The 24,803-nt window shown below is 44.7% G+C and overlaps 1 protein-coding gene across 5 annotated transcripts in view; it reads right to left on the reverse strand.

The window, feature by feature from the left end:
* The window catches only part of PRKCB (protein kinase C beta), a 331,373-nt gene that overhangs the window by 88,353 nt on the left and 218,217 nt on the right, over positions 1-24,803 (reverse strand). For all 5 annotated transcript variants that reach the window (XR_013552994.2, XM_078440467.2, XM_078440469.2 and 2 more), the window contains 3 exons: positions 18,435-18,591; positions 17,101-17,235; positions 6,344-6,440 (listed from right to left, as the gene is read on the reverse strand). Coding sequence is in view for 4 of the 5 variants with exons in the window: in XM_078440467.2 (XP_078296593.1) it covers positions 6,344-6,440; positions 17,101-17,235; positions 18,435-18,591 (389 nt within the window). In the remaining variant the exon portion in view is untranslated. The remainder of the gene's footprint in view (positions 1-6,343; positions 6,441-17,100; positions 17,236-18,434; positions 18,592-24,803) is intronic.

A 24,803-nucleotide genomic window follows, 5' to 3' on the forward strand; every position in this document is an offset into this window, starting at 1 on the left:
TGGAATCATACAGTGTGCCATAACCATAGAGTGGGACATAATAAGGAAGATATATTTGGTCTCTGCCCCTGGTTCCTGACACAGAGCTCCTAAAGTTCTTGTTAATTTCCCGATAGGAGCATCTTGTATTCTAATTCTCTTGGTGGGCTCCTGGATGGGGCATGGTCACCAGAAGGACCAAGCCATGATTTTTCAGAAGCTTGGAATTTTCAGTCCCATCCCAGGGTTGGAGACTGAGTTAGTTAATAATCAGTCATGCCTCCATGATGAAGCCTCCATAAAAATCCCTAAACTATGGAGTTTAGAGAGCTTCCAGTGTGGTGAATCTCAACCCCCTGGGGGATAGAATCTCCTGGGCTCCTTTCAAATTTTTTTTTTTTAACATTTATTTATTTTTGAGACAGAGAGAGACAGAGCATGAACGGGGGAGGGGCAGAGAGAGAGGGAGACACAGAATCCGAAGCAGGCTCCAGGCTCTGAGCCATCAGCCCAGAGCCCGACGCGGGGCTCGAACTCACGGACCGCGAGATCGTGACCTGAGCTGAAGTCGGACGCCCAACCGACTGAGCCACCCAAGCGCCCCTCCTGGGCTCCTTTCAGACCTTACCCTGTGTATCCCTTCATCTGGCTGTTCATCTGTATCCTTTATCATATCCCTTAATATATAATAAACCAGTAGAAGTAAGTGTTTCCCTGAGTTCTGTGAGCCATTATAGCATTATCAAATCTGAGGAGGGGGTGGTGGGGACCCCTGATTGGTAGCAACTCAGACAGAAGTGTGGGTGAGCTGAGAGCCCACAATTTGCGACTGGAGTCTAAAGTGGGGACAGCCTTGTGGGACCAAGCCCTCAACCTGTGGGGTCTACACCATCTCCAGGTGTCATCCGTGAATTAAATTCTAGGACACCCAGCTGGTGTCCACGGAGGACTGGAGAGTTTCTTGGTGAGGGAAATCCACACATTTGGTGAAGATCTGTGAAAGTCTAACAGGCTTCCCTTTATGGAATAAGCAGTCCTTGCATCTGGCTGCTTTCGCTCATCATTGCGTTCTCGAAATTCACCCGTGCTGTTGCCTGAATCAGTGGTTTGTCCCTTTGTATTTGCTGAATAGCGTTCATTGTTTACGTTTATCCATTCTCTTCTTTACGGGCATTTGTGTCGTTTCCATTCAGGGGGCTGTTAACAGAGCTGCTGTGAACACGCACAGTCAAGTTATTTCCTAGTAAGATACGTGCTGATTCCAGCGTCCGTGGGGCAGCCAAGCATGTGCACCCGGGAAGCACATGCGGGGCAACTGGCATCTGAGCTGGAGACAGAGGTTTGGGGGTCACAGGCGTAGAGCGAGTGGTTAAAAAATGAGCTCATCAGGTAGAGAAGCAAAGCGCCAGGGGAGAAGTAGCACTGCCTTTTCCAGGCCATTATCTTTCCATCATCCCAAATCCTCACCCTTCGGCCCCAGGGATTTTTGCCCAGGCTGTCCTGAACACGTTCCCTCCTTCCTCCCTGACCCTACTGTCTTCCCTGCTTTAGGACCACATCTCCCACCTTCTTGGAATCCCGAGTCAGGACCCACTCAATCCACACACTGCATTCTCCAACCTGTGAGGATCCAAATCCTGACCGTCCCTGGTCCCCAGCCCCCATTCCGGCCCTTAGGGGGACACCGCAGGTCTCAGCATGGCCGGCCAGTGAAGCACGAGTGAGGGACTCACCCAGTTTCTCCGTTTGCCTTTGCTTGCTGCAAAAATTTTTTTCTGTCCCTCAAGGAGCAGCTTCATCCCTCAGTCTTGTGAGCAACCTCCCTGCTCTGAATTATGGGACCCAAACCCTCTTTCCACCCCCATCTCGACTTGCTTCTGTGACTTTTCCCATAGGTACAGGCTACAGACCTATAAAGTGTATGTTCCCCATACAAACTACAGTGTTTGTGTCTCCCCCAACCCCCATGTAGGCTATAAGGTTTGGGTCCTCCCCTCCAAAATTCACACGTTAAAATCCTAACCCACAAAGGTGATGGCATTAGGAGGTGGGGTTTTGGGGAAGGAATTAAGTCATGAGGGTGAAGCCCTCATGGGGGGCAGCAGTGACCTCCCTCCTAGAAGAGTCCTTCCCCCACCAAGAGCTCCATGGGTCCTTCCAGGAGGTGAGGACACAGTGAGAAGAGAGCCATCTAGGAACCAGGAACGGGCTCCCTCACCAGAATATGACCAGGCTGCAGCTTTGATCCTGGACCTCCCAGCTTCCAGAACTGTGAGAAAAAAAGTCTCTATTGTTTAAGCCCATGGGTTTTTTGTTGTTGTTATAGCAGCCTAACAGACTAAACCAGATTCTAAACTCTGGATCAGAAGTCTAATGGCCCCATCCGCCTGGTTTGCACAGTGCTGATGTTGTTTTAATAATTAAATTAGTTGACAACTGTTGAAAATCAGATGTTCTATAAAAACCCATATTTGCAGCTTCTTTCAGGGAAGTAAATATGGCCACATGGGGCCCCATCCAGCAAGGCATAGTGTTTTTAGATAGGACATGTTCTCTCCAGTTTCCCACAGTCCCCACCATGCCCTATTGTATGACACCAAGCTTTTTTCCCTCCTTGTCTCCTGCCTGGCTCCTGAAAGCATTTGGATTTGTGACCCCCTATACGGTGAGCCTGTGGAGGACAAGAAGCCCATCCTGGGTCCCCTCTGAAAGTCCCATGATCCCCAGGAGCCCCAGGCCTAGCAGGTACTTTGTCAAAGAGCAAAACTTTTTAAATTGAGGCCCAAATTAAAATTAGCCCCTATCTTTCCGGGTTGGATATGTCTTCAGATACAGGAGTACACTAAGAGTTGTCTTTTCATGTCTGCAATTTAGAGCCCTAGAATCCAGCACTCAAAGGGAAAGCAAATTAACCACGCGTCTGAGCAAGAAGCCTGCCTCCTTCCAAACTGTGCTGGAGGGCAGCAGAGGCGTCTCGGCGGCCGGCACCCAGGGCTCCAATTCAGATGATGAGTGCCTCCCCTGGCTTAACCTACAGACTCCACTGTCACCCCCACCCCTATAAGGAGCTCCAGAGGGGCACCCCAGGACCAGCAGCAGAGGCGAGGCCTCAGGAGGCTTGGAGATCCTTCCTAATCCTCAAGCGGCCTTTCCAAAGCTCTGAAGGAACACGTTCTGAGCTTTATTTATTCCAAGGGGGAAGCTGACGATGGCAACAGTGGCCTGACATTTATATGCTATGACGTGCCAGACGTCGTTCTAAACGCATTATCTCATTCAGTCCTCACATAACCTTGGAAGCTAAGAAGTGTTGTGATTCTCCCATTGTACAGATGGGGATGCAAAGGCTCACAGTTAAAGTAACTTGCCTGCAGTCACCCAGCGAGAAAAGTGGCAGAGCTGGATTCAAATCCGAGCAGCCTGGCCCTTGAACCACCCGAACAGAGCAGGCTTCCCACCGCACCCACGAGGCCCAGGTGTCCCTCCAAGCCCCCCCCACCCCCGCCCCCGGCACTGTCCTCTCCATACCTGAGACTCCTTACGGCTCACACCTGCAGCTCTGCCTGTGGGTTCATTTCCTGGTTGCAGGAGCAAGCAGAACCCACAGGCAGGGCGAGCGGCAAATGCTGGCCGTTAACGCCACTGAACGCAGCCGCTAGCCAGCGGCAGACATTGAGCCGGTGGATAATAAATACTGCAGTTTCGCGTCCCCCACGTGGGACCCCGTGAGGCACACGTTCAGCTCCTCTGACGAGTCAAATCCCAGCGGCCCACAGCGCTGACCTGCTTCACGATACACACTTTCCCGGCCTCCTGCCTTCCCAGCGTCTCCTCCCCGCTCGTCAGTGATGCTTCCCAGGATCACTTCCTGAAGAAACTACTTGTGCGTGAATCTTTTACGGTCTGCTTCTGGGGAAAACTCAACCCGGGATGATGACCCGCGATGGGATGTGAGAAAGTTGCTTAGCCTGTCTGGGCCTCAGTTTCCTCATTTGTACAACAAAAATGGGGGTGCTCATAGTATCTCCCATTCGGGGGTGTTGTGACGAGTAACTCAGTTAATATTCCGCAGCACTTAAGATAATAAAGGGCACACGGTAAGCATTTTGTTACGTAAGAAAATCCCAAGACCATCAGAAAACCCATTCTGAACCGTCCAAAGTGGAGTTCTCCCTTCTCTGGCCCACAGGCAAGCCCGTGGTCAGACACAAGGCCCCCAGGCTGAGCCGACTCGGACGTTCTGAAATACACCCCACGCAGTAACTGCACTGAGCTCACCCTACCGTGAAATTCTATTACCCCAAGTCCAGCAGATCGATTTTACCATCACTCAGAATTTCTCCAGATAAGAGGCTTGAAAGTAATTTCTGAGTCATTCTGGGTGCTAATTGCTTATTGCATAGGGATTACATTTCTCACGTTCAAGGTCAACTGAAATTTCTCTATGTGTCTGAGAATAATTTTCGGTCTGTTGGAAGCATTTTTTTTTTTTTTTTAATCAACAACTATGGTATGGGGCAATTATAATTCAGGCATAAACAAGCGTTTGCAGGCTCTTGCTAGAAATAAACGGATGCGTTTTGTTGCACGCAGATAAAGCAGCCCTGTATTTCATGCCAATAACTGGCCCCAACAAATGCCATGTTCATGTAGGAACTGTTTTCTTTGACGTCCTGAAATGTCACCCCGGCTGCCCTAGGATGGAAGAGATCATTTTGCAAACTGAGACTTTATTTTATGTGAGAAAATAGTGGCCTTTTTTTTTTTTTTTTTTTGGTCCCCACAACAGTACATTTTTGACATGGCAGCAAATGGGCATACCTTCATCCAAAAGCTGAGGGAAAGCAATGGAAGGTGTTCTCTGGAAGGGTGAGTCAAGTGTCTAGCTGTTGGCCCTGCTGCGTGGGAAGTCCTTTTACCAGCTCATATGGGCTTGAGCCGGCTCCACGGCAATAACCTTCACTTATCAAGTTCACTGGAGAGTGACCGATAAGCCCAAGGCCGCCCGTGTGTTTGTCCCACTGGTTTCCAGGAAGGGATATTCCCTTCCCCCTGGGTCAGACCCATCACCATAGTCTAGTGTTGTGGAGGGCACAAGAGTCAATACTTAAATGCTATTTCTGTCAAGTTGAGGGGGAAATTAAGGTAGATCTTGGGACAAATGCCAAAATCCTTGCCAAGGCCAGCAGTCCTTCTACTGTGATGACCAGCTACTTCCTTAGTCTTACCTTGAACTCATCCATTGTTCTCTCTCCTCCACCCACACTGGCCTTTAAATTTCACACAGTTGCCATGTAACCCCACCACCACAGGGCCTTTGCACATGCTGTCCTCTCTGAATGGAATTTTCTTTTGCCTCTCTATTCAGTTAACTTGCACTGTTGATGCCTCAATGACACCTTCCCTGTCCTCTGAGACAAAGTTACATCTCCCTCGTAGATGTTCTCAAAGTAACATGGACCTCTATTTCACAGAACTTTACCTGGTCACAATTTTTTTTTTTTTTATTTGCCTGTGTGATTACTTGATGAACAAATGATAGTGATCTAATTCATTTTAGCTATTTTATTCATTTTTCTTTGGATTTAGCAGGCCACCACTGTTTATCTAGAATTGATGATTTCCCATCAGACTCAGTATATTGAGTTTGTGCAAACAAAATAATGTGTTTTCCCTTCTGAAACTACTTTAAAATCATTCAATACATATGTAATGAAATAACTCAAATCCATCTTCCCCGAAACATTTTCTTTGTAAAACTGGAATGTGTCCTACACATCTGCTCCTCTCATGTAGCTGAAAATGGGGTTTATTGGCCCCACAGAAGGGAGGGGGCTCAGCTAAGGTAAATGTAGAGGCAGCACTCTAGTCCAAGGTTACGGCCAAGGGCTCTTCATCTTTGGAAGATACACCTATGAGCATTTCATGAAGTCATTAGCACAAATAAGTCCATTTGTTAACAGTACAGCACCATCCCGCCAATAGATCCAAACCCAGATTCTATCCCTCAGCAAGCCTAGTTGATTCAGCCTCCAAAATATATCACTTCTCAGTCCACTTCTTTCGTTTACCATTACTACCGTCCCAGTCCAAGCTACCATCACAATGACTCAAGGAGCGAATGAGCACTTTCGAGGAGAAGTCTAAATCTAAATGAGGACAGGGAGGTGGGAATGGCTTCACAAAACAGGGTACGTTTGGCTGGGGTTTTGCAGGATACATAGGAGTTTTCTGGGAGGCGGAATAATATTGCAAAGGCACAGAGTCATGAAAGGCCTTGGTAGAAACCACACCATAACTGGGCAAAATGGCACAGAGGCAGACTCAACCAGTTCCCACTGGTGTAGAAAGAAAGACATCTTACCTCGAATTTCTGCCGTAGTTCTTCATTCCCTTCACTTCCCTCTGGCGGCACGGGCACATTGAAGTACTCGCCTTCCTCCTGGCTCAGCAGCTTAAACCTAAAGGGAGACAAGGAGACATGACAAATTCCATGACTGTACTTGATATTATTTTGTTGATTAGGATAAGAAAAGGAAGACTGTAGACAGCTCTACCTTAAAAAACGTGTTGAGGGTTTTTTCTTTTGGGGAGCGTGTGTGTGTGTGTGTGTGTGTGTGTGTGTGTGTGTATGCATGCATGTTTGTACCCAGGCATGCTGTATTTTTGTCACTATTCCACAGATATCAGAAAAAATGAATGTACTGTGTTTATAAGATGCAAACTTCTGGCTGACTCTGCCTCTCTCTCCACACGCACATACTTTCTCCACCAAGTGCTTTCCCATTCTGAAAGAATGCTATGAAGATCTCCCATAGTTGATCGATTCTTATCACGTTTTCCCAGCATCCTGGCACTCACTCAGCAGCATTTGGATGACTACAGACTTGTCTCCATGATGCTGTTTTCTCTGCAGATGCCTTCCTAAAGTGCCCTGTATTAACCTCTTGAGAAACGGCATCCCTCAGTGGGTAAGTACACAAGCCCCTGGTCAAAGTCTGTCTGGGTCGAAATCTCACCTCTGCCTTTGCCTCCCGGGGTCACTGGATAAGCAAGCTAGGCCCTCTAAGCCTCGATCTTTCTCATCTATAATTGGAACAGGGGCACCTGGGTGGCCCAGCCGGTTAAGCATCCAGCTCTTTATTTCAGCTCAGGTCATGATCTCACAGATTGTGAGTTCGAGCCCCGCATCGGGCTCTGCACTGACAGCATGAAGCCTGCTTGGGATTCTCTCTCTCTCCACCCCTCCTCTCTCTGCCTCTCCCCAACTGTCCCCAACTGTCCCAACTGGAACAAAAGTCTTTTTCAGGGGCGCCTCGTTGGCACAGCTGCAAGAGCACGTGAGTCTTGATCTCAGGGTCATGAGTTTGAGCCCCATGTTAAGCACGGAGATTACTTAAAAAAAATCTTTTTCACAGGATTATTGTCAAGCTGAGATCCAGTGACTCATGTAAAATGATAAGCATAGTGCTTGGCATTTAGCAAGAGATAAAAGAAATCATCATCATCATTACTGATATTGACATTATCCTAATAAACAAGATGGCTTCAGTAGGCTTTTGACCACAAAGACCTTTCTGTCTACTCAAAGGGTAACACGAGAGTGAGGAAGAAGAAGGAAACTTCCAAAGATATTTGAGTCACTAGAGGGGGGGGGGGGGGGGGAACCACCTCACTCCCAAAGAAAGACTTCCTAACCCCAGTTCACAATTTTCATGATGACTTTTCCTCCACTCACAAACCTTCCTCAGCAGCTTCTAAAAATAGGAGGAGAGGTGATTCAAAGCAGAGGGGACTAGTTGAGCCTTTAGGCCTCCACGTTTAATATTCAATTACCTTCTTCCCAGTTTCCATTGAAATGACCAAAAGAAATGCAAACATAGGAGAACAACTGTATCTTTGCTGGCAATCAAGGGTGCCATCCACACAGCAGAGACGTCTAGGAATTCCCACAAATTAAAGTCATAGTAAGAGAACATGAAGCAGTGGTTGGCAAACATTATTGGCCTTTGTGAATTTTCCTAATCTAGATATTATGGTCAACTTGATGTTTTTCATTATATCATCTCTTTTTTAAATGATAAATACACTTCAAGAAGGAAGCCAATGGGTTACAAGTAAAGGAACTATAGAAGAGTAAATGTATGCAAATCAAAGTTACACAAGTCCTAGCAGATGGCCTGGCTTATCAGAGGCTCTGAGCCTAATGCCTGGACCTCTTTGTTAACATGAGAGTTCAGCCAGCAGCAAGAGTTAAAGAATGTTAAGGGTACGGCAACAATGTTAAGGGACTCTCTCTTTGTGGTTAATCTGAAAGTTTGAAGGAGCGCTGGCCAAAGAATTGTTTGGTCAGGGTGCAACTCAGTATTACCAATGCCCAACCATGAGCCATCCAAACCGTGTACAGTCTAAGCCACTTTGGAAACTACAGATCAAGCTGTGACCAGTCAATGGGACCTCTGACTGAACCCCACTAACAACCTGGGCCAGACCACAGGGACTGGATGACAGTCACCAATTCTGGTCCATAGTCAGGAAGCATGGGATGCGTCAAAGTGCCCTGCTGTTTTCTGTAGACGGTGTGCTGTCACTATTGCCGCTGAACAAGGACGCTGTACCTGTAAGAAAAGGAAAGGAGGGATCCCTTCCAACTTGGAGTTGCACAAAACCAGCAGGGGAAAATGCCCCCCTCTAGCACAGGAAGGCTGCCTATTGGGTAGCTGTCTCCAGCAGTGGATCTCTCAAAAATAGCCACAGGGAACAGGATCCCTGTTCTGACAAGGAAAAATTCCAAAAAATTCAAAAGACCCCTTTCTCCCTTCATCTGAATTTGAAAAATTAGAACTGAGAAACTCATCATTCCTGTGCTCATCAGTCTACAAGGATGGGCAGATATAAAAAAATAACTGCATATATGAAAAACTCATTCAAATAAAGAGAAACAATGAGAAATCAGGTAAGTACCTCCCATGAAACAGAACTATTGCCAAAAGAGAGAAAATTCTAAAAAATACCTGTCTTGTACTTTCAATGAGATTCAAGAGGCTAAGTCATCTCTGAAAAGGGAACCATGGGAGATTAGAAAAGGCTACTTTCAAAAGAAAAATATAATTACTAAATTTAAAAATCCGCTGGAAACAATGAACACTAGAATGGATAATTCAGATAACAATTAGGAAATTAGAAGACAAACCTGAGAAATTTTTCTGGCAATTAAGGCTGATATTTATATATTGATTAGGGCTGAAGTGAATGCTTAATATACCATTAAGAAAAATTCAGGGCACATGGGTGGCTCAGTCGGTTGAGCATCCAACTCTTGATTTTGGCTCAAGTCATGATCTCATAGTTTGTGAGATCGAGCCCCATGTCGGGCTCTGTGCTGACAGTGTGGGGCCTGCTTGAGATTCTTTCTCTCCCTCTCCCCCCCCCCCCGACCCCACCCCACACTCTCTCTCTCTCCCTCTCTGTCTTAAAAATAAATACATAAACTTAAAAAAAAGAAAAATACATCTCACCAAAATTAACATACAACATGAAAGGAAGGAATATCACAACATATATACCAAGAAACACATATCATGATCCATCTTATATAAAAAGTTCTTATAATTCAATAAGAAAATGAGAGGCAAAAATCAGGACACAGCCATTTGTAAATACAAACAAATGGCAATATACAAATGAAACTATTCAACATAATTAGTAACAAAGTATGTATGATAATGAGTATTATATAAATATGTATAATTAGTAACAAAATATGTATAATCCTTGCATTATATCTTTGAAATTTACAATACCAGGTGTTGACAAGTGTGGGTGAGATGAGAAGCATCACACAGCACTGGTGAGAATGTAAATCGAAAAAAATTGCAGAACAGTTTGGCAAATGCTTTAATAATACATATGTTCTCAAAGCCATCAATTCCAGGATTAGAGATTCCTTAGGAAATAATGAAAGCTGTGCATAAAGGTTTTGCTGCAAGAATTTTTGCTGTAGAGTTATTTACATAGGTAAGCATTACACATCTTATAATAAGGAAATAATTCTGTAAGTGGAGGCAGATCTGTAGAATGGACCACAGAAAATGATGTTGCCCAAGATGAGTGATTTATAGGGAGAAGTGTTCATTACACATGGTTAGGTGAAAAATGCAAAAGCTGCTAAACACGATGTACAATAAGATTTCATTTTTGCTTCATACACACATACATGAGCACAGACACATGCACAATCACATGCACACAATACAGACACACAGAAAAGAACCTCTTAATCAATAGTGATTATTCCTGGGCAGTGGGATTCTGGATAATATTTTTTTTCTCTTATATATTTTTCTAATAATTATTCAATTTATAATAACCACTAACACTTACTGAGTGCTTACTATTCAGCAGACACTGGGCACTTCACTGATATTAATTATTTTAGTATTATAGCACTCCTATGACATAATTACCACTATTATCTCCAAATGAGGAAAGGAGTCAGAGAGGCAAAGTAAGTTGCCCAAGAGTGCACAGCGAGGAAATGATGGAGCACAGATGTTAACCCAGGAAGTCTGATTCCAAAGCCTTTTTGTTTTGGGTTTGTTTTTTTTTTTTTTTTTTTTCAAAAGAAAAATAATAAGCCAAATGACATTATTAGTAACACCAAAAGAAAGCTTAAAGAACATAATTTTAAGGTAACAATGATATAATAGTTGTCTGAAGAAGGAGAAGAAGGAAAAGGAGAAGGAGAAGGAGAAGGAGAAGGAGAAGGAGAAGGAGAAGGAGAAGGAGAAGGAGGAGAAGGAGAAGGAGGAGAAGGAGAAGGAGGAGAAGGAGAAGGAGGAGAAGGAGGAGAAGGAGAAGGAGGAGAAGGAGAAGAAGGAGAAGAAGGAGAAGAAGGAGAAGAAGGAGAAGAAGAAGAAGGTTGAACCCTGTGCTGACAGCTCAGAGCCTGGAGCCTGCTTCAGATTCTATCTCTCTCTCTGCCCCTGCCCCACTCACACTCTATGTCTCTCTCTCGAAAATAAACATTAAAATGTTTTTAAGAAGAAGAAGAAAAGGAAGAAGAAGAAGGAAAGAATGAAATAGGATGGAAAAAAACCCTCAGAATCAGAAACACCATGATGGAAATATGGCAATTATGACCATAAACATTAAAACGTCTCCCTATGGAAAAGAAGAAAGACTTTCAGATTCAGGGTTTGTTTTGTTTTGTTTTGTTTTATGTCCAAGAACACACCGCTTGTTATACCAAACCAAAGGACTCAGATTAAGCAGAAGAAAACGCACAGGGTCCATGAGGTAAGCTGTATTCACCACTCTGCAACCAAAGGTGGCAGGTTAAAAGGTAAATCAGATGTCCTCATTCCTTGGCTTCTCAACTTACTCCTGTGGGCAGAAGACAAAGTTCCTAAAAGGCCCCCATGGTATCTGCCGAGCATTCCCCCCGATCCTGCCAGTCCTTGCCCCCCACCACTACCCCATTTTCAGATCCAGCTTCAGCCACATAGGTCACTTCTCTGCCCCTCAAGCCTGCTAGGGATGCTCCTGCCTCAGGGCCTTTGCACTTGCTGTTCTTGCCATCTGGGACAATCCCTTCCTAGACCTCCACATGTTCACTCCCTCACCCCCCCTTCAGGCCTTTGCCATATGTCACCTTTTCAGTGTGTCCTTTCCTGGGAACTGTATTAAATAAATCAGATTATCACCACTGCCTGGCATTCCCTATCCTTGTTTCTTGTTGACTTTTCTCTATAGCATTTGTCAGCCTCAAATGTGCTATTTTTTACTACTCATCTTTAAAAATTTTGTATATTGTTCTCCAGATAAAAAGAAAACTCTGTGAACACAAAGATTCTTGCCTGTTTGCTCACCAAACTCTCCTCAGTATATAGGTACTCGCGATGTATATCCACTGAAGAAACGTCAGCCACAAGGCAAAACCATGGGCAAAGAGTATCTATGGCAACAAACATAATTCAGTGTTGATAGAAGTCATTTTTGAAAATAAGTCTTGAAGAGTCATGTGGTCAGTGATGATGCCACACACATATAAGACCAAACCCATCAGATGAAATCAGATGTTTGAATAAATCATTACTGGAAGAACCTTAGAGAGCACAATACATTTTGGTCAGATGAAACAAATAAAAAAATAGGAAGGCATAAGAGATCTAGATATTATATTAAGATGGAATTAATAAACACTGAAATGCATGCCCTATGAGTAGTAAATATAATCTCTGTATTGAAATGTGAACATTTTTTTTTAATTTTTTTTTTTTAACGTTTATTTATTTTTGAGACAGAGCATGAACAGGAGAGGGGCAGAGAGAGAGGGAGACACAGAATGTGAAACAGGCTCCAGGCTCTGAGCTGTCAGCACAGAGCCCGACGCGGGGCTCGAACTCACGGACCGTGAGATCATGACCTGAGCCGAAGTCGGACGCTTAACCGACCGAGCCACCCAGGCGCCCCGAAATGTGAACATTTAGCAACAATGAACTAAGCTAAATTGGAAAGAAAGAAAGGGGAAGGGTGGGGAGGGTACAGGCCGTATTCTCTGACCATAAAGTACCGTACTGTCATTTGACATTATTAATGAAAAACAAAACAAAAAGCTAGCGTCAGAGGTTTCCAAAATGCCTGAATAAAAGCACGCTTGAAACGAAATTAAAAACACAAGTGCAGACCTTGAACAAGCAACAAAGGCTGGAACTCAACATATCACGAGTTGGAGGAAATCTTGATTCTCTCTAATGCTTGTTCTTTATTCTTGAAGAGCGGAGTCAGTTCAGAGAGGAAAAATAAATTAGCGCAACGTTGAACTGAAATTCAAAGGCAACGACCCAACAAACCCACAGAAAACAAGAACAGCGAAACGCAGAATTGATATGTAAATCCCAGAGCTCCCTCTTTGCAGAAAAATAAACCACAGCAAAACAGAGGAACCTCTGGAGAACAAGGGGAAGGAAAGGAGACAGGAGAAACAAATAAAATTTAGAAACAAAGCAGCGGATCTGACGACAGATGCGGGGCTGGTGGCAAAGTGGCAGATGAGGGGCCTGAGGCTGGCACACCACATCTGGGAGCTCTCACAGCTGCTGCTGCTGTGTATCTGTCACATGGTCTTCAATCGCCACGCAACAGAAGAGTGGGGAGAGCTCAGTCCCCGCCAGATGGGGAAACTGAGTCTCCGAGACCAGACATAACTCACCCAAGATCACATGGGGACAAGAATGCGAATTTCTGGAATTTGATACATTTACAGCCAAGACACCAGCATAGATGTGTTGGCCCTGAATCTGAACAGGACTTTTATTTGCAAAAATCCCAAAGGAGATTTTATTTAGCAAAAGTTCCCTCCTCTAATTTCGTCGGCTTCACGATTCTCCTAGAAGGGGCATGAGGGGGGCTGGAATGATCTCTGATGGATGGAATCGTAACTGCTGAGAAGGCTATAGTGCAGAGAGGTGAAGTGATACACCTGAAGTCACAAAGCATCCATCCCCTTAGGAGACCCAGGGTCCAAACCCACCCATCTACCCTCTAAGCCTCTGCCAATCCCAGTCCCAGCAGGTGGAATGTGGTGTGCATGAGCTTAGGCCCTGGCGTCGTAAAGACCTGGGCCCAAATTCAAGCGCGTCACTTACAAGCTGTGTGTCCCTTCACACATTGCTCGACTACTCTGATCCCAGGAACGACGATGCACCCAGAACTGGCAGGACAGTTGAAGGATGATGAGGTGTACATGCGGGGATAGTTTGGACTTGGTCCTTCTGTCCTCCCTGTGCTCTGCTGTCTGTTTCCAGGGGGTCGATGGGGGCAGGCATGGGACCAAGGAAGGAGTGGCACCTGTGGGAGAGAGCCCTGCCCTGTGGGCCTTAAGAACCATGAGAAGAGAGCAAGGAGAGGGTAAAAGCAGAGGGGCTCTGCCCCACCTTCTCCCTGAGCCCTGGACACAGACCTACGTGGAGGGCCAAACGTCACAGGAGCAGCAGGCCGGGGAAACAGGGAGAAACCAGATGGCACTCCGGGTCCCCGTGCAGGAGACAGAGATGATGCTCCAAAGCCAGGGAAAGGACCCGTCCTGCCTCAGCGGGCACAGGTTCAGGGACCAGGTAGGATCGGCCGCTTCGTGGCAGTGAAGCCCAGAAGGTACCATATGCAGGATGGTCCCCTTCTCCTCGCCACCAGGAGGTCACAGAACCACGTAAGAAAGTCTGGGTGCATTATAGAAAATAAAGAAGCTATTATGGGTACCTGTGTATGACTTCAGGACATCTGGAAAGTGATCAGCACAGAGTCTGGCATCCAGTATGAGTCAATAAGTGGTAGCTATTGTTCTTGTAATTATTATTATTATATTCTCTCTCCTGTCTCACTTAGACCCCGTAGGGTTGTGCATCCTTTCTCTTTAACCTCTTTACTCCTGACTTAAAGAGAAAGGAACATGCAATCTGTCAGTAGTGACAATGGCAGCATGGGAAGTCAGATCAACCACATGCTAAGAAAAATTACCCAAGTTTTTGTCATGAATGGAGGTTGTTACTTTGTCAAATGCTTTTTCTTTTTTTGCATCTATGATCCTGTGGGTTTTATCGTTTCTCTTGTCGATGTGATGCATCACACTGATTGATTTGCGAATACTGAACTACCCTGGCATCCCTGGGGTATATCCCCCTTGATTATCGTGAATGATTTTTTTAATGGATTATTGGATTTGGTTTGCAAGTATTTTGCTGAGGATTTCCGCACCTTCGTTAAACTTGGGAAAATGGCAAAAAGATGGCAGTGTGAACTTTCACTGTCACGTGGGAGTATTTTCTAATTAATCCTCCTTCCTCACTTCTACTTATTAGTTGTTACTATTTTTTTTAATTTTTTTTAACGTTTATTTTTGAGACAGAGACAGAGCATGAACAGGGGAGGGTCTGAGAAAGAGGGAGACACAGAATCCGAAGCAGGCTCCAGGCTCTGAGCTGTCAGCACAGAGCCCGACGCGGGGCTTGAACTCACGAACCTCGAGATCATGGCCTGAGCCGAAGTCGGACGCTTAACCAACTGAGCCACCCAGGCGCCCCAACTGTTACTATTATTTAGTCTTGTTACTTATAAGCCACAGTCAAATAGGACCTAGATGGCCTCCCAACTCTGCAAAGATAGACACTAACTTCTAGAAGTTTTTTCCAGTCTGGAGCGCCTGGCTGGCTCAGTCAGACAAGCATGCAACTCTTCATCTCTCTGGGTTGTGAGCACCTCGGTGGCTCAGTCGGCTAAGTGTCCAACTCTTGATTTGGGCTCGGGTCGTGATCTCAGTCTGTGAGATCAAGCCCCACATTGGGCTCTGTCCTGAGTCTGGAGCCTGCTTGGGATTCTCTCTTGCCCTCTCTCTGCCCCTCTGCAGCTCAAGTGCTCTCCCTCTCTCTCTCTCCCCCTCTACCCACCCCCCAAAATAAATAAATAAATAGACCTAAAAAAATAAAACAAAATCTTAAAAATATATATAAAAAAGAAGTTCTTCCAGTCCGGTAGACGGATGCCCTCCGTGGTTGTGATTTCATTGCCCTGGTTACCAGCTAGTGTCACCGCTAATTTAACAACGTTATGTCAGCATTCCTGTGTCTCCTGGCATACCTGAATCAGCTTCTCAAACCTTCAGAATCAGCCATTCATCTTCCTGGCTTCCAATTTGTGAGCTAAGGAAAACTGTGACAAATGCTCATTATCTATTTTTTGAGAATTAATGTTGTTAACCATTTGTGAGCTGTGCTTGAACACACCTTATTACTACTATTCTTTTTAAAAATTTTTTTTTTACATTTATTTTATTATTGAGAGACAGAGTGAGACAGAGCATGAGCATGGGAGGGCAGAGAGAGGAGGAGACACAGAATCCGAAGCAGGCTCCAGGCCCTGAGCCGTCAGCACAGAGCCCAACGCGGGGCTCAAACCCACAAACCGTGAGATCATGACCTGAGCTGAAGTCGGATGCCCAACCGACTGAGCCACCCAGGCGCCCCTACTATTCTTACTTTTATACACACTTAGCTTCTGTCCTCCTTCACAATCAACAATAATTGATTATTAGTTATTCCTGACATTTCCTTTTCTCTTCCCTTCCAGAAGCTAAGCTCCATGAGGGCGTGTTTGTCTTATACCTGACGGATCTCTAGTGACCCAAATGGAATAGAGACTCAGTATCTATTTGGATAAAAGTCTACAACAAGGAGGACAGACAGGGAAGTTGTAAGGTGAACAATGGGAAGAGAGTGGAGTCCAGATGCTACATTCTCTTTCTTGCTACACCGGTTGGATTCTTATTTTCTTGCACTTGTAACTGAAAAAGCCCTGAATGAAGGCATTCAGAAAGGAGACCATTTCTCTTAAAGAGATAAGAGCATCCACTAACCCCTGCTTTGCCCAAAGCTATGGTGCCAGGTTAGACTATGTATTCTGACTCCTTTCCTCACATGATAGAGAAACTGTTGCCCAGGGGGCTTACCCAGCCTCTTTGCTGGGAATATGGGAGCAAGGATTTTTTTGCCACAAGAAGGGAACAAAAGAGACCATTACAGCCTCTTCCCAGCACCTCTGTGGCCAGGCTTGGTAGGCGGGCCCAATGGAGTAGTATCTTCTTACGAAACCAGAATCTGACAGTGGATTGCAAATATCTTTAGGGTATATCGTGAGAGCCACTTTAGCACCCATGGGGCCAGCCAAGACATAGAACTGCGTCAAGTAGGATAGACAGAAAACAATAGAATAGTGAAGACTATAGCAAACAGAAAATCCGTGTCCTGTCTGGAGGGGGCATTAACGACTCACCTGTTCTCAACCATTGCCTTCTAGGCCCAGTCATCCAGGTATTTCTGGTTTTGCAAGCCAGAAGTCCAGACTTCTATGGAAAGTGTTCTGATTTTGAAAATACTAGCGGGTGTTTTTTTTTTTTTTTTTAAGCACGAGGACCAAATAAAACATATATGTGAGGTAGGTCCAATCTACCAGCCATCACTCTGTGACTCTGCCTTCGGATTTCATTTTAGGAGGAAAAGGAAAACATACTTGTTCCCACGTTCGATGGACCAAGCTGTATGGTAGCTTTCAAAGCAAAGTCCTCCTTACCAGCCATCAACACCGGCTTTCTGTAGTTCGGAAATCCCAAACGACAAAGATCCCATGAAGTCGTTCCTGCTGGTCAGATCCCAATCCCAAATCTCTACAGACAGCCTTCTGTCTTTGTCCGATTCTTTCAGTTGGCTGCAAAGGGAAAGAAGACAGAAGTCAGTGGAGGTCACAGTGATTTTGCAAGCAGATGAAATGTTTAAGAGGACAAGGCCCCCGAAGGTAGGAATTTTTAAAGAGTACAAGATATTGCAAGAAACGTATTCTGTTTCCAATCCCAGACAAGATCCCCAGGGAGGGAGAGGCTTTGCCAGTTTGCCAGGTTGTGGCTTAACCGAGCAGAGGACCTAGGCCAGCTCTGACAGAAACAGTTCTAGCTACTCCTGCTGCCTTATGTCTTAATAGGGCTCGTGGTGTTCAGGAAACCCTGCTGCCACAGTCACCCTAAGAAATGCGGATATCAATTATATAATTGCGCGAGTGTTTGCACACGCGTGAGTTTGCATGAGGCTGAGGACGTGTACAGAGGAAAAAGTCTCGTTGGTGCTGGTCAGGGCCAATGGTTCTGAGGCGCGTCCTTGAATGAGGCTGAGATGGGCCCCCAGTTTTGCCCTGAGAGAGGAGCGAGGGGATGGCGTTCCCCCAAGCAGTCATGCTTTGGGCCCACAGTCCCGGTGAGTCAGACTGTTGGAAGCCGAGTCCCCCTCAACCCCATATCTTCTGGGGGGACTCTGGCCACATTCTTTAGCCTCCTCAAGCACCATTGGTTATTGGGGATGAAATTGCCAATGGAGTTAGATCATTGAATATCGTGCTTTTTATAACCACGATATGTTCAATAAATATCGGTTCACGTAACTAACACTCGTGGGCCCAAATGCATCAAAGAGTGGCCCCAGGTTCTTGGAGCACTAGCCAGGGAAGACCCACCATGGAAGCTAGCAGAGAACTCCCAGCAGGCTGCAGCCTCAGCACATGCATATCTACAAACTGAGTCCTAGAGGGGTTATCACCACAACCTATGGGTTATGTCCCGCTGTTCACAGAGACCACTTCTCCCACAACTTGCCTTCACCTAGCAACACATCACACTATTTTCTATCCCACCCACTCCCCACACCACAGACATTCTCAACTCTATTAAAAAAAAATAAGTTCCAATTTTTACTTGGCTTGCAATGCAAAAATGCATATGGAGGGGGAGGAAGAGAAGGGAGGCGGGGGAGAGGGAGAGAGGGAAGGAGGGAAGGGAGGAATGAAATGGAAGCTAGGAGAGGCACTCCCCGATCTCAGGTGGCCCACCACCCGTGCTGGGCGTAATAATTTTAACTCACAATCTGAATGTCTCATTCCACTCGGGGTTGAGGGAGCATTTGATGGTTTTGGTCTTCTGCTTGCTCTCGCTCTTGGGGTCAGGAATCAGTTTCAGTTTCACATAAGGGTCTGACAAGCCATTGGGGTCCATAGGTACAAGGTTTTTAGCATCTCTTACTGGAAACAGAAAATGCAGTTTCAGCATTAATAGCCCCAAAATGTTTTTGCATCAACCAGTGAGGGTTGTAGAACATCCGGAAGAGTCCTTAGCATCACACTTACTTACTGGGAGGTGTAACTTATCAACATCGATAGCTAAGAAGCATACAAAGTGAGATAAACTGGTAAGATGTGGCCTCTGCTGCATATTGGTTCCAAACTGATTTCTGACTTTCATACTGCTCTACCCACTGTGCCTCCGAGATTAGTTGTACGTTCTCTAAGCTTGCTTTCCACAAAGCCAACAAGAGAGATTGGCTTCTTTCATGGAGCATGTTTTCAAGGTTCATCCATGTTGTAACATGTTTCAGTACTTAATTCATGGATGAAGATCATCCCCTTGTGTGGATAGATCAAATTTTGTTTATCCATTCATTGGTTGAACATTTAGATTGTTTCCACTTTTTGGCTATTGTGAGTAGTGAAGCTATGAACATCTGTGTACTCTGCCCTAAAAGGTCACAAGTTGTATGGTTGCATTTATATGAAATATCCAGAACAGGTAAATCCACAGATACAGAAAGCAGACCAGTGTCTGCCAGGAGCTGGTGGGTAGGGGGAATGGGAATTGACTATTTAATGGGTGAGGGGTTTCCTTTACTAGGATAAAGCTTCTTGAAACTAGATACAGGTGATGGTTATACAGCCCCGTGAATGTACTAAATGCCACTGAACTATATGCTTTAAAATGGCTGATGTGGGACACCCGGGTGGCTCAGTTAGTTAAGCGTCTGACTCTTGATTTCAGCTCAGGTCACGGTCTCATAGTTCACGAGATTGAGCCCTGTATCAGGCTCTGCACTGATGGTGCAGAGCCTGCTTGGGATTCTCTCTCTCCCTCTTTTTCTCTCTCTGCCCCTCCCCTGCTCATGCTCACTTGCTCTCGCTCTCTCTCTCTCTCTCTCAAAATAAATAAATAAACTTTTAAAAAATGGTTAATGGTTAATTTTATGTTACATGAATTTTACCTGGATTCAAAAAGCAAAAGCTAAAAAAGAAAGAGTTGCCCTCCAAGGTGCACCTGTCATCCCCAGACAGCCCAGAGAGAAGGTTGGAAAAATATCACAGCATTACAGGTAGACTTCACCCTCAATGAAGAACACCCTGAGTAAAGGAGGCTGTAAGACCAGCTTAAAGAAGAAAGGAATCAGAGGGTCAGTAGTGTAGACACAACTAGCGACAGGAAGGACGAGGTGGAGTAAGACATCAACTTACAGAAACAGGAAGAGGTTAGCTAGGAGTCAATTTGAAAGTCAGTAATGTAGGTAGCCAAGAGAAGGAGACAGGAAAATGGGAGTTGTGCAGATCTTAAGGATACAGTGCCAACCATCTGACTTATGATAGAAAAATCCAAAGTATTATATTAGCAGATTGAATCAAGCAATGTAACAGAAGGCTAATATAGAATGACTCCTACCAGGAATGCAAAGATGGTTCAATCTTAGAAAAATCTATTATTAAAATTTTTTTTCATTATATGTATAGGTCAAAGGAGCAAGCCATAGGATCATTGCAATTAGCTAGAGATAGCAGGAAATTTTCTTCACATGATAAAGGCTATCTGCAATAATAGCTCCATAGTTAATGATAAATGCAGCCCCATTAAAGTCTGGAATGAGACAGACATTCATTACCACAGCTATTATTTGATATTTTTTCCTAAGTGTTCTGTAAGTGCAATAATACAATAAAAACAGAATATTGGAAAGTAGGGGATAGAGCACCCCCTCATCTCTTATCACCTTTGCTTCTACCCTTTTACAGTCACCTCCTCCCTGAAGTTTATCATCCCAGAAATTACACCACTTTCCCAGTCTCTGTTTCGTGTACCCTGCAATCCTATGCTCCTTCCTGTTTTTCCACTTCATTAACCCTAGTACTCCACTGCAACAAGTCTTATACCACCAGTCTGTTGAGCCAATATTATTTTTAATTTGTTTTAAGAGAGAGAGAGCAGTGGAAGAGAGAGAATCTTAAGCAAGCTCCATGCTCAGCAATGTTCATTCTCAGGTTGTTCAATCCCACAACCCTGGGATCAGGACTGAGCAGAAATCAAGTCAGACACTCAACCAGCTGAGCCACCCAGGCGCCCCTGAGCCAATATATACTTAGCCTAGTTTCTCCTCCCTATTCCCTCTTGCCTTTACTTAATTCACCCCCAGCCTAGAGTTCATAGTGCATTATAATCACTCTCTTGGAAACACCCAAAACTCGCTTGCTTGTGTCTCTTTCTTTCCATTTTATCTGGAAACAAAAAACACAAACAAACAGAAAACCCAGCACTACTTAAATTCAAAGATCTTTCCTTTATTTTCCTACAACCAAGCCGCAGACCATTGCTGGTGTGAGTGGAGGTAATGACATCTGACTTGTCTAAGAGTATATCGCTAGTAATGGGTTAGGACCGAATAAATGAGATGGAAAGGAGGCTGGGAGGACTTCCGGGGGAGTGACAAAGGGCCCCAGGACACAAGCTGTAAGTTATTTTGCACGGATGCATTTCTGCACTCCAGCATATGGCCTTTGCTTCCACTTATCCACAGGCTGAATTCTCACTCCATCTCATCCTCATGCAGGTTGTACCTCATTCTTGCACCCAAAGCAAGAACTTTTCCTCTTTGACTTCGACTCAGTGAAGGTCAATAAGCAGGTCCCCACGAGGCATTAAGAATTCTGCTAGGCACTGGGGACATGGGGACACAGGGACAACATCGGATGTCGATCCTGTCCCCAAGGAATATAGAAAAACAAATGTATTCAAAGTATAGCTGATTGCTAACGAGTCGGTAGCCAGGTCACATAGTGTGGTGGAGACAGGCTACCGTATGTCAGGGTCTTGCCTAGAAGCTACTTTACATTTCAGAACCATTCAATCGGATGCAGAATATACACATTTAGCAAAAAACCTGGCACCCGAGGAATGGTCAATAAATGCCAGCTATTGTACTGCTATTTTAGTGTTATTATGCCTCATATTCAGCGTCTTCTCTTATTGTATTTGTCCATTTTCATTATGAAGACTTAACCATTTCCAAATGGACTGATATCAAACAGCACCACTTCTGGAGTTTTTTCTTTGCGAAAGATGCATCTGAGCTTTCCACGTGAACCTCTCCAGAGCGCTGCTCAAACCTTAGTGTACAGAAGAGTCACCCACAGGGCTTGTGAGACACATATCCCCGAGACCCACTCCTACAGATGGATTCTGATTCAGTGAGTCTGGAGTGAGAGCTGCTCATTTGTTTTTCTAACACGTTCCCAGGTGATGCTGCTGCGGGTGGTCCATACAGCACACAGGAAGTAAAGCTTTTCTAGAGGATATAATTTCTTCAGATCCCCATGCATTTTCCCCATCGAATATAATCTCCAACTGTTACTTCTTCTCATTTATGGAGCCTTCCAGGGAAAATAGCATACACCAGTTTCCAGGCTGGGATCTTGTAATGCCGCATCTATCACATAGGGAGCTGCATAAAAATCTGATCTGAGACGCCGTGAAGCGCCAGAAACTCGTCTGTCTGGTTGATTGGCAATATATATGCAAGTGCGAACAGCTCACTTCTCTTCTCTCCTCCAAGGCCGACACCCCTGTCCCTCACTCTCTGTTTCATGAACTGACACCAAAGGACCATCGCCAGAATGTTCTTCTATTGTAAGTTTACAACTTCACAGCTCTTTCCAGAACAAGTGTGTGCTGTATTCTTGAGCCAATCTCACAGTTAACAGTTTAAGAATGACCTCTCCTTGGGCATCTACTTCTGCCGAACCCAACATCTGTGATAGTGATATGACTGTACCTCTTCCCCAGACCTTATAGATCCTTTCTTCCCCTTGCGTCCTTTTGGGTTGATCCTCTACTGAAGAGGTCAGAACTCTCTGTGGAAAAGAATGGAGTGGAACTGATTCTGGGGCTGTGGCATTCACATCTCAAGAGCCCTAACTACTAAAACCATCATATCATGAGCTGTTGACAGTAGCTGCGGGCTAACAGCCAGAGGCCTGTCCCTCCTGAAGCTTTTCAAAGTAGAGTCCTGTTTCCCAGCCACAATGTATTGAGGAAGCAAATCTCTCTAGACCACACTTGGCGAGACTGACTTTGATTTTTCTTGATAAATGTTTCTTTACTATCTTTGTTGATATCCAGCCAGCCCAGATGGTACAAAATGCTTCACACAAAGCAGAAATAGCAACCTTCCCCCCTGGTGGAGGTTTGCTAAATGTACAGAAGAAAAGTGTCCTGGTCCAGAGAACACTGCCCGTCTTGGACATGAAGCAGGTCGGCGGGGGGTGGGGGGTGGGGAGGGAAGGTCTGGCTGTTTCCATCAAAGGGTCTTCAGAGCAAAGGAGGCCTTCTGCATTCTGGTGGAAGCTACCTAAGACAGTGCTGAGTCCATAAAAAAAACAGCACTACTGTTAACTATGTTCCTAAGAATTGTTCTTCAACCAAGAACGTTCCTACTCTTTCCCCTGACCCTCCCCCCACCCAAAATACAACTCTCTACTGGAAAAGTCTGAATAATCGTGCTGCTTTAAAGCCTCTATCTCACACTGTGGGAGACAAGCAGGAGCTTCTCTTCATCAACTCCTTTAAAAGGCACTTCCTTCAACATTATGAGTCCTCACTTGTCCTCCCTGTGTGCCCTTACAACAGTTCTTGAAAGTACTGCCCACTGTGATGACAGCACAGAGGAGGAAATACTGAGTCCCCCCCCCACAGGGGAAGCATAGACAATCCATAGCACAGTCATACTGTGAAATCCTGTGCACAGGTTAATAACATGAACTAACTATATGCGTTAACACGTTGAACAAAATGGCAAGGTGAAGAGACATGATCACAGTGTAAAGCTTCTTTTTTTGTTTTTTTAAGAAAAACGTCTGCGCCCACCAGTGGTTCAGTTGTGGAAAGGTGGATCTCTGCTGTGAGTCACATAATAGCATTGGGTCAATGTTATATTTCCTGGTTTGGATAACAGTACCATATGCCCACGTAAGAGGATGCTTCCGTTCCTGGGAAACACACACTCAGATATTTGGGGCCAAGGGAACCATGACTCCAACTTACTCTCAGACGGTTCAGAAAAAAATATGTACATTGATAAAAAATATTTACTAGAATGATAAACCAAATGGGGCAAGATACAAACGACTGGTAAATCAGGTAAAGAGGATACAGATGTTCCTTGTACTAGTCTCACAACTTTTCTGTCATTTTGAGATTATGGCAAAATAAAGGATTTGAAAGACAGGGCCCTCCAAATCTTCAAGGGAGAGGTACAATAAAATACATTTTCTGATGAGCACCAGGTGATGTATGGAAGTGTTGAGTCACTATATCATATGCCAGAACCTAATAATACGACACTGTACGTTAGCTGACTGGAATTAAAATAAAAACTTAAAAAAAAAAACCAACCACGACCCAGCAATTGCACTACTAGGCACTTATCCATGGGATACAGGTGCGCTGTTTCGAAGGGACACATGCACCCCCATGTTTATAGCAGCACTATCAACAATAGCCAAAGTATGGAAAGAGCCCAAATGTCCATCGATGGATGAATGGATAAAGAAGATGTGGTGTGTGTGTGTGTGTGTGTGTGTGTGTGTGTGTGTGTGTATGTGTGTGTGTGTATATATACACACACACACACACATATATATATATATACATACACACACACACACACACACATATATATATATATATACATACACACACACACACACACACACACACACACACACATATAAAATGGAGTATGACTTGGCAATCAAAAAGAATGAAATCTTGCCATTTGCAACTACATGGATGGAACTGGAGGATATTATGCTAAGTGAAATTAGTCAGTCAGAGAAAGACAAAAATCATATGACTTCACTCCTATGAGGACTTTAAGACACAAAACAGATAAACACAAGTGAACGGAAGCAAAAATAATATAAAAACAGGGAGGGGGACAAAACAGAAGAGACTCATAAATATGGAGAACAAACTGAGGGTTACTGAAGGGGTTGTGGGAGGGGGGGATGGGCTAAATGGGTAAGGGGCATTAAGGAATCTACTCCTGAAATCATTGTTGCACTCTATGCCAACTAATTTGGATGTACATTTTAAAAAATTAAAAATAAAATTAAAAAAAAAGACAAACAACAACAACAAATTTTCC

The sequence above is a fragment of the Panthera onca genome, chromosome E3, assembly GCF_046562875.1.
Source record: "Panthera onca isolate mPanOnc1 chromosome E3, mPanOnc1 haplotype 2, whole genome shotgun sequence".
Lineage (NCBI taxonomy): Eukaryota > Metazoa > Chordata > Mammalia > Carnivora > Felidae > Panthera > Panthera onca.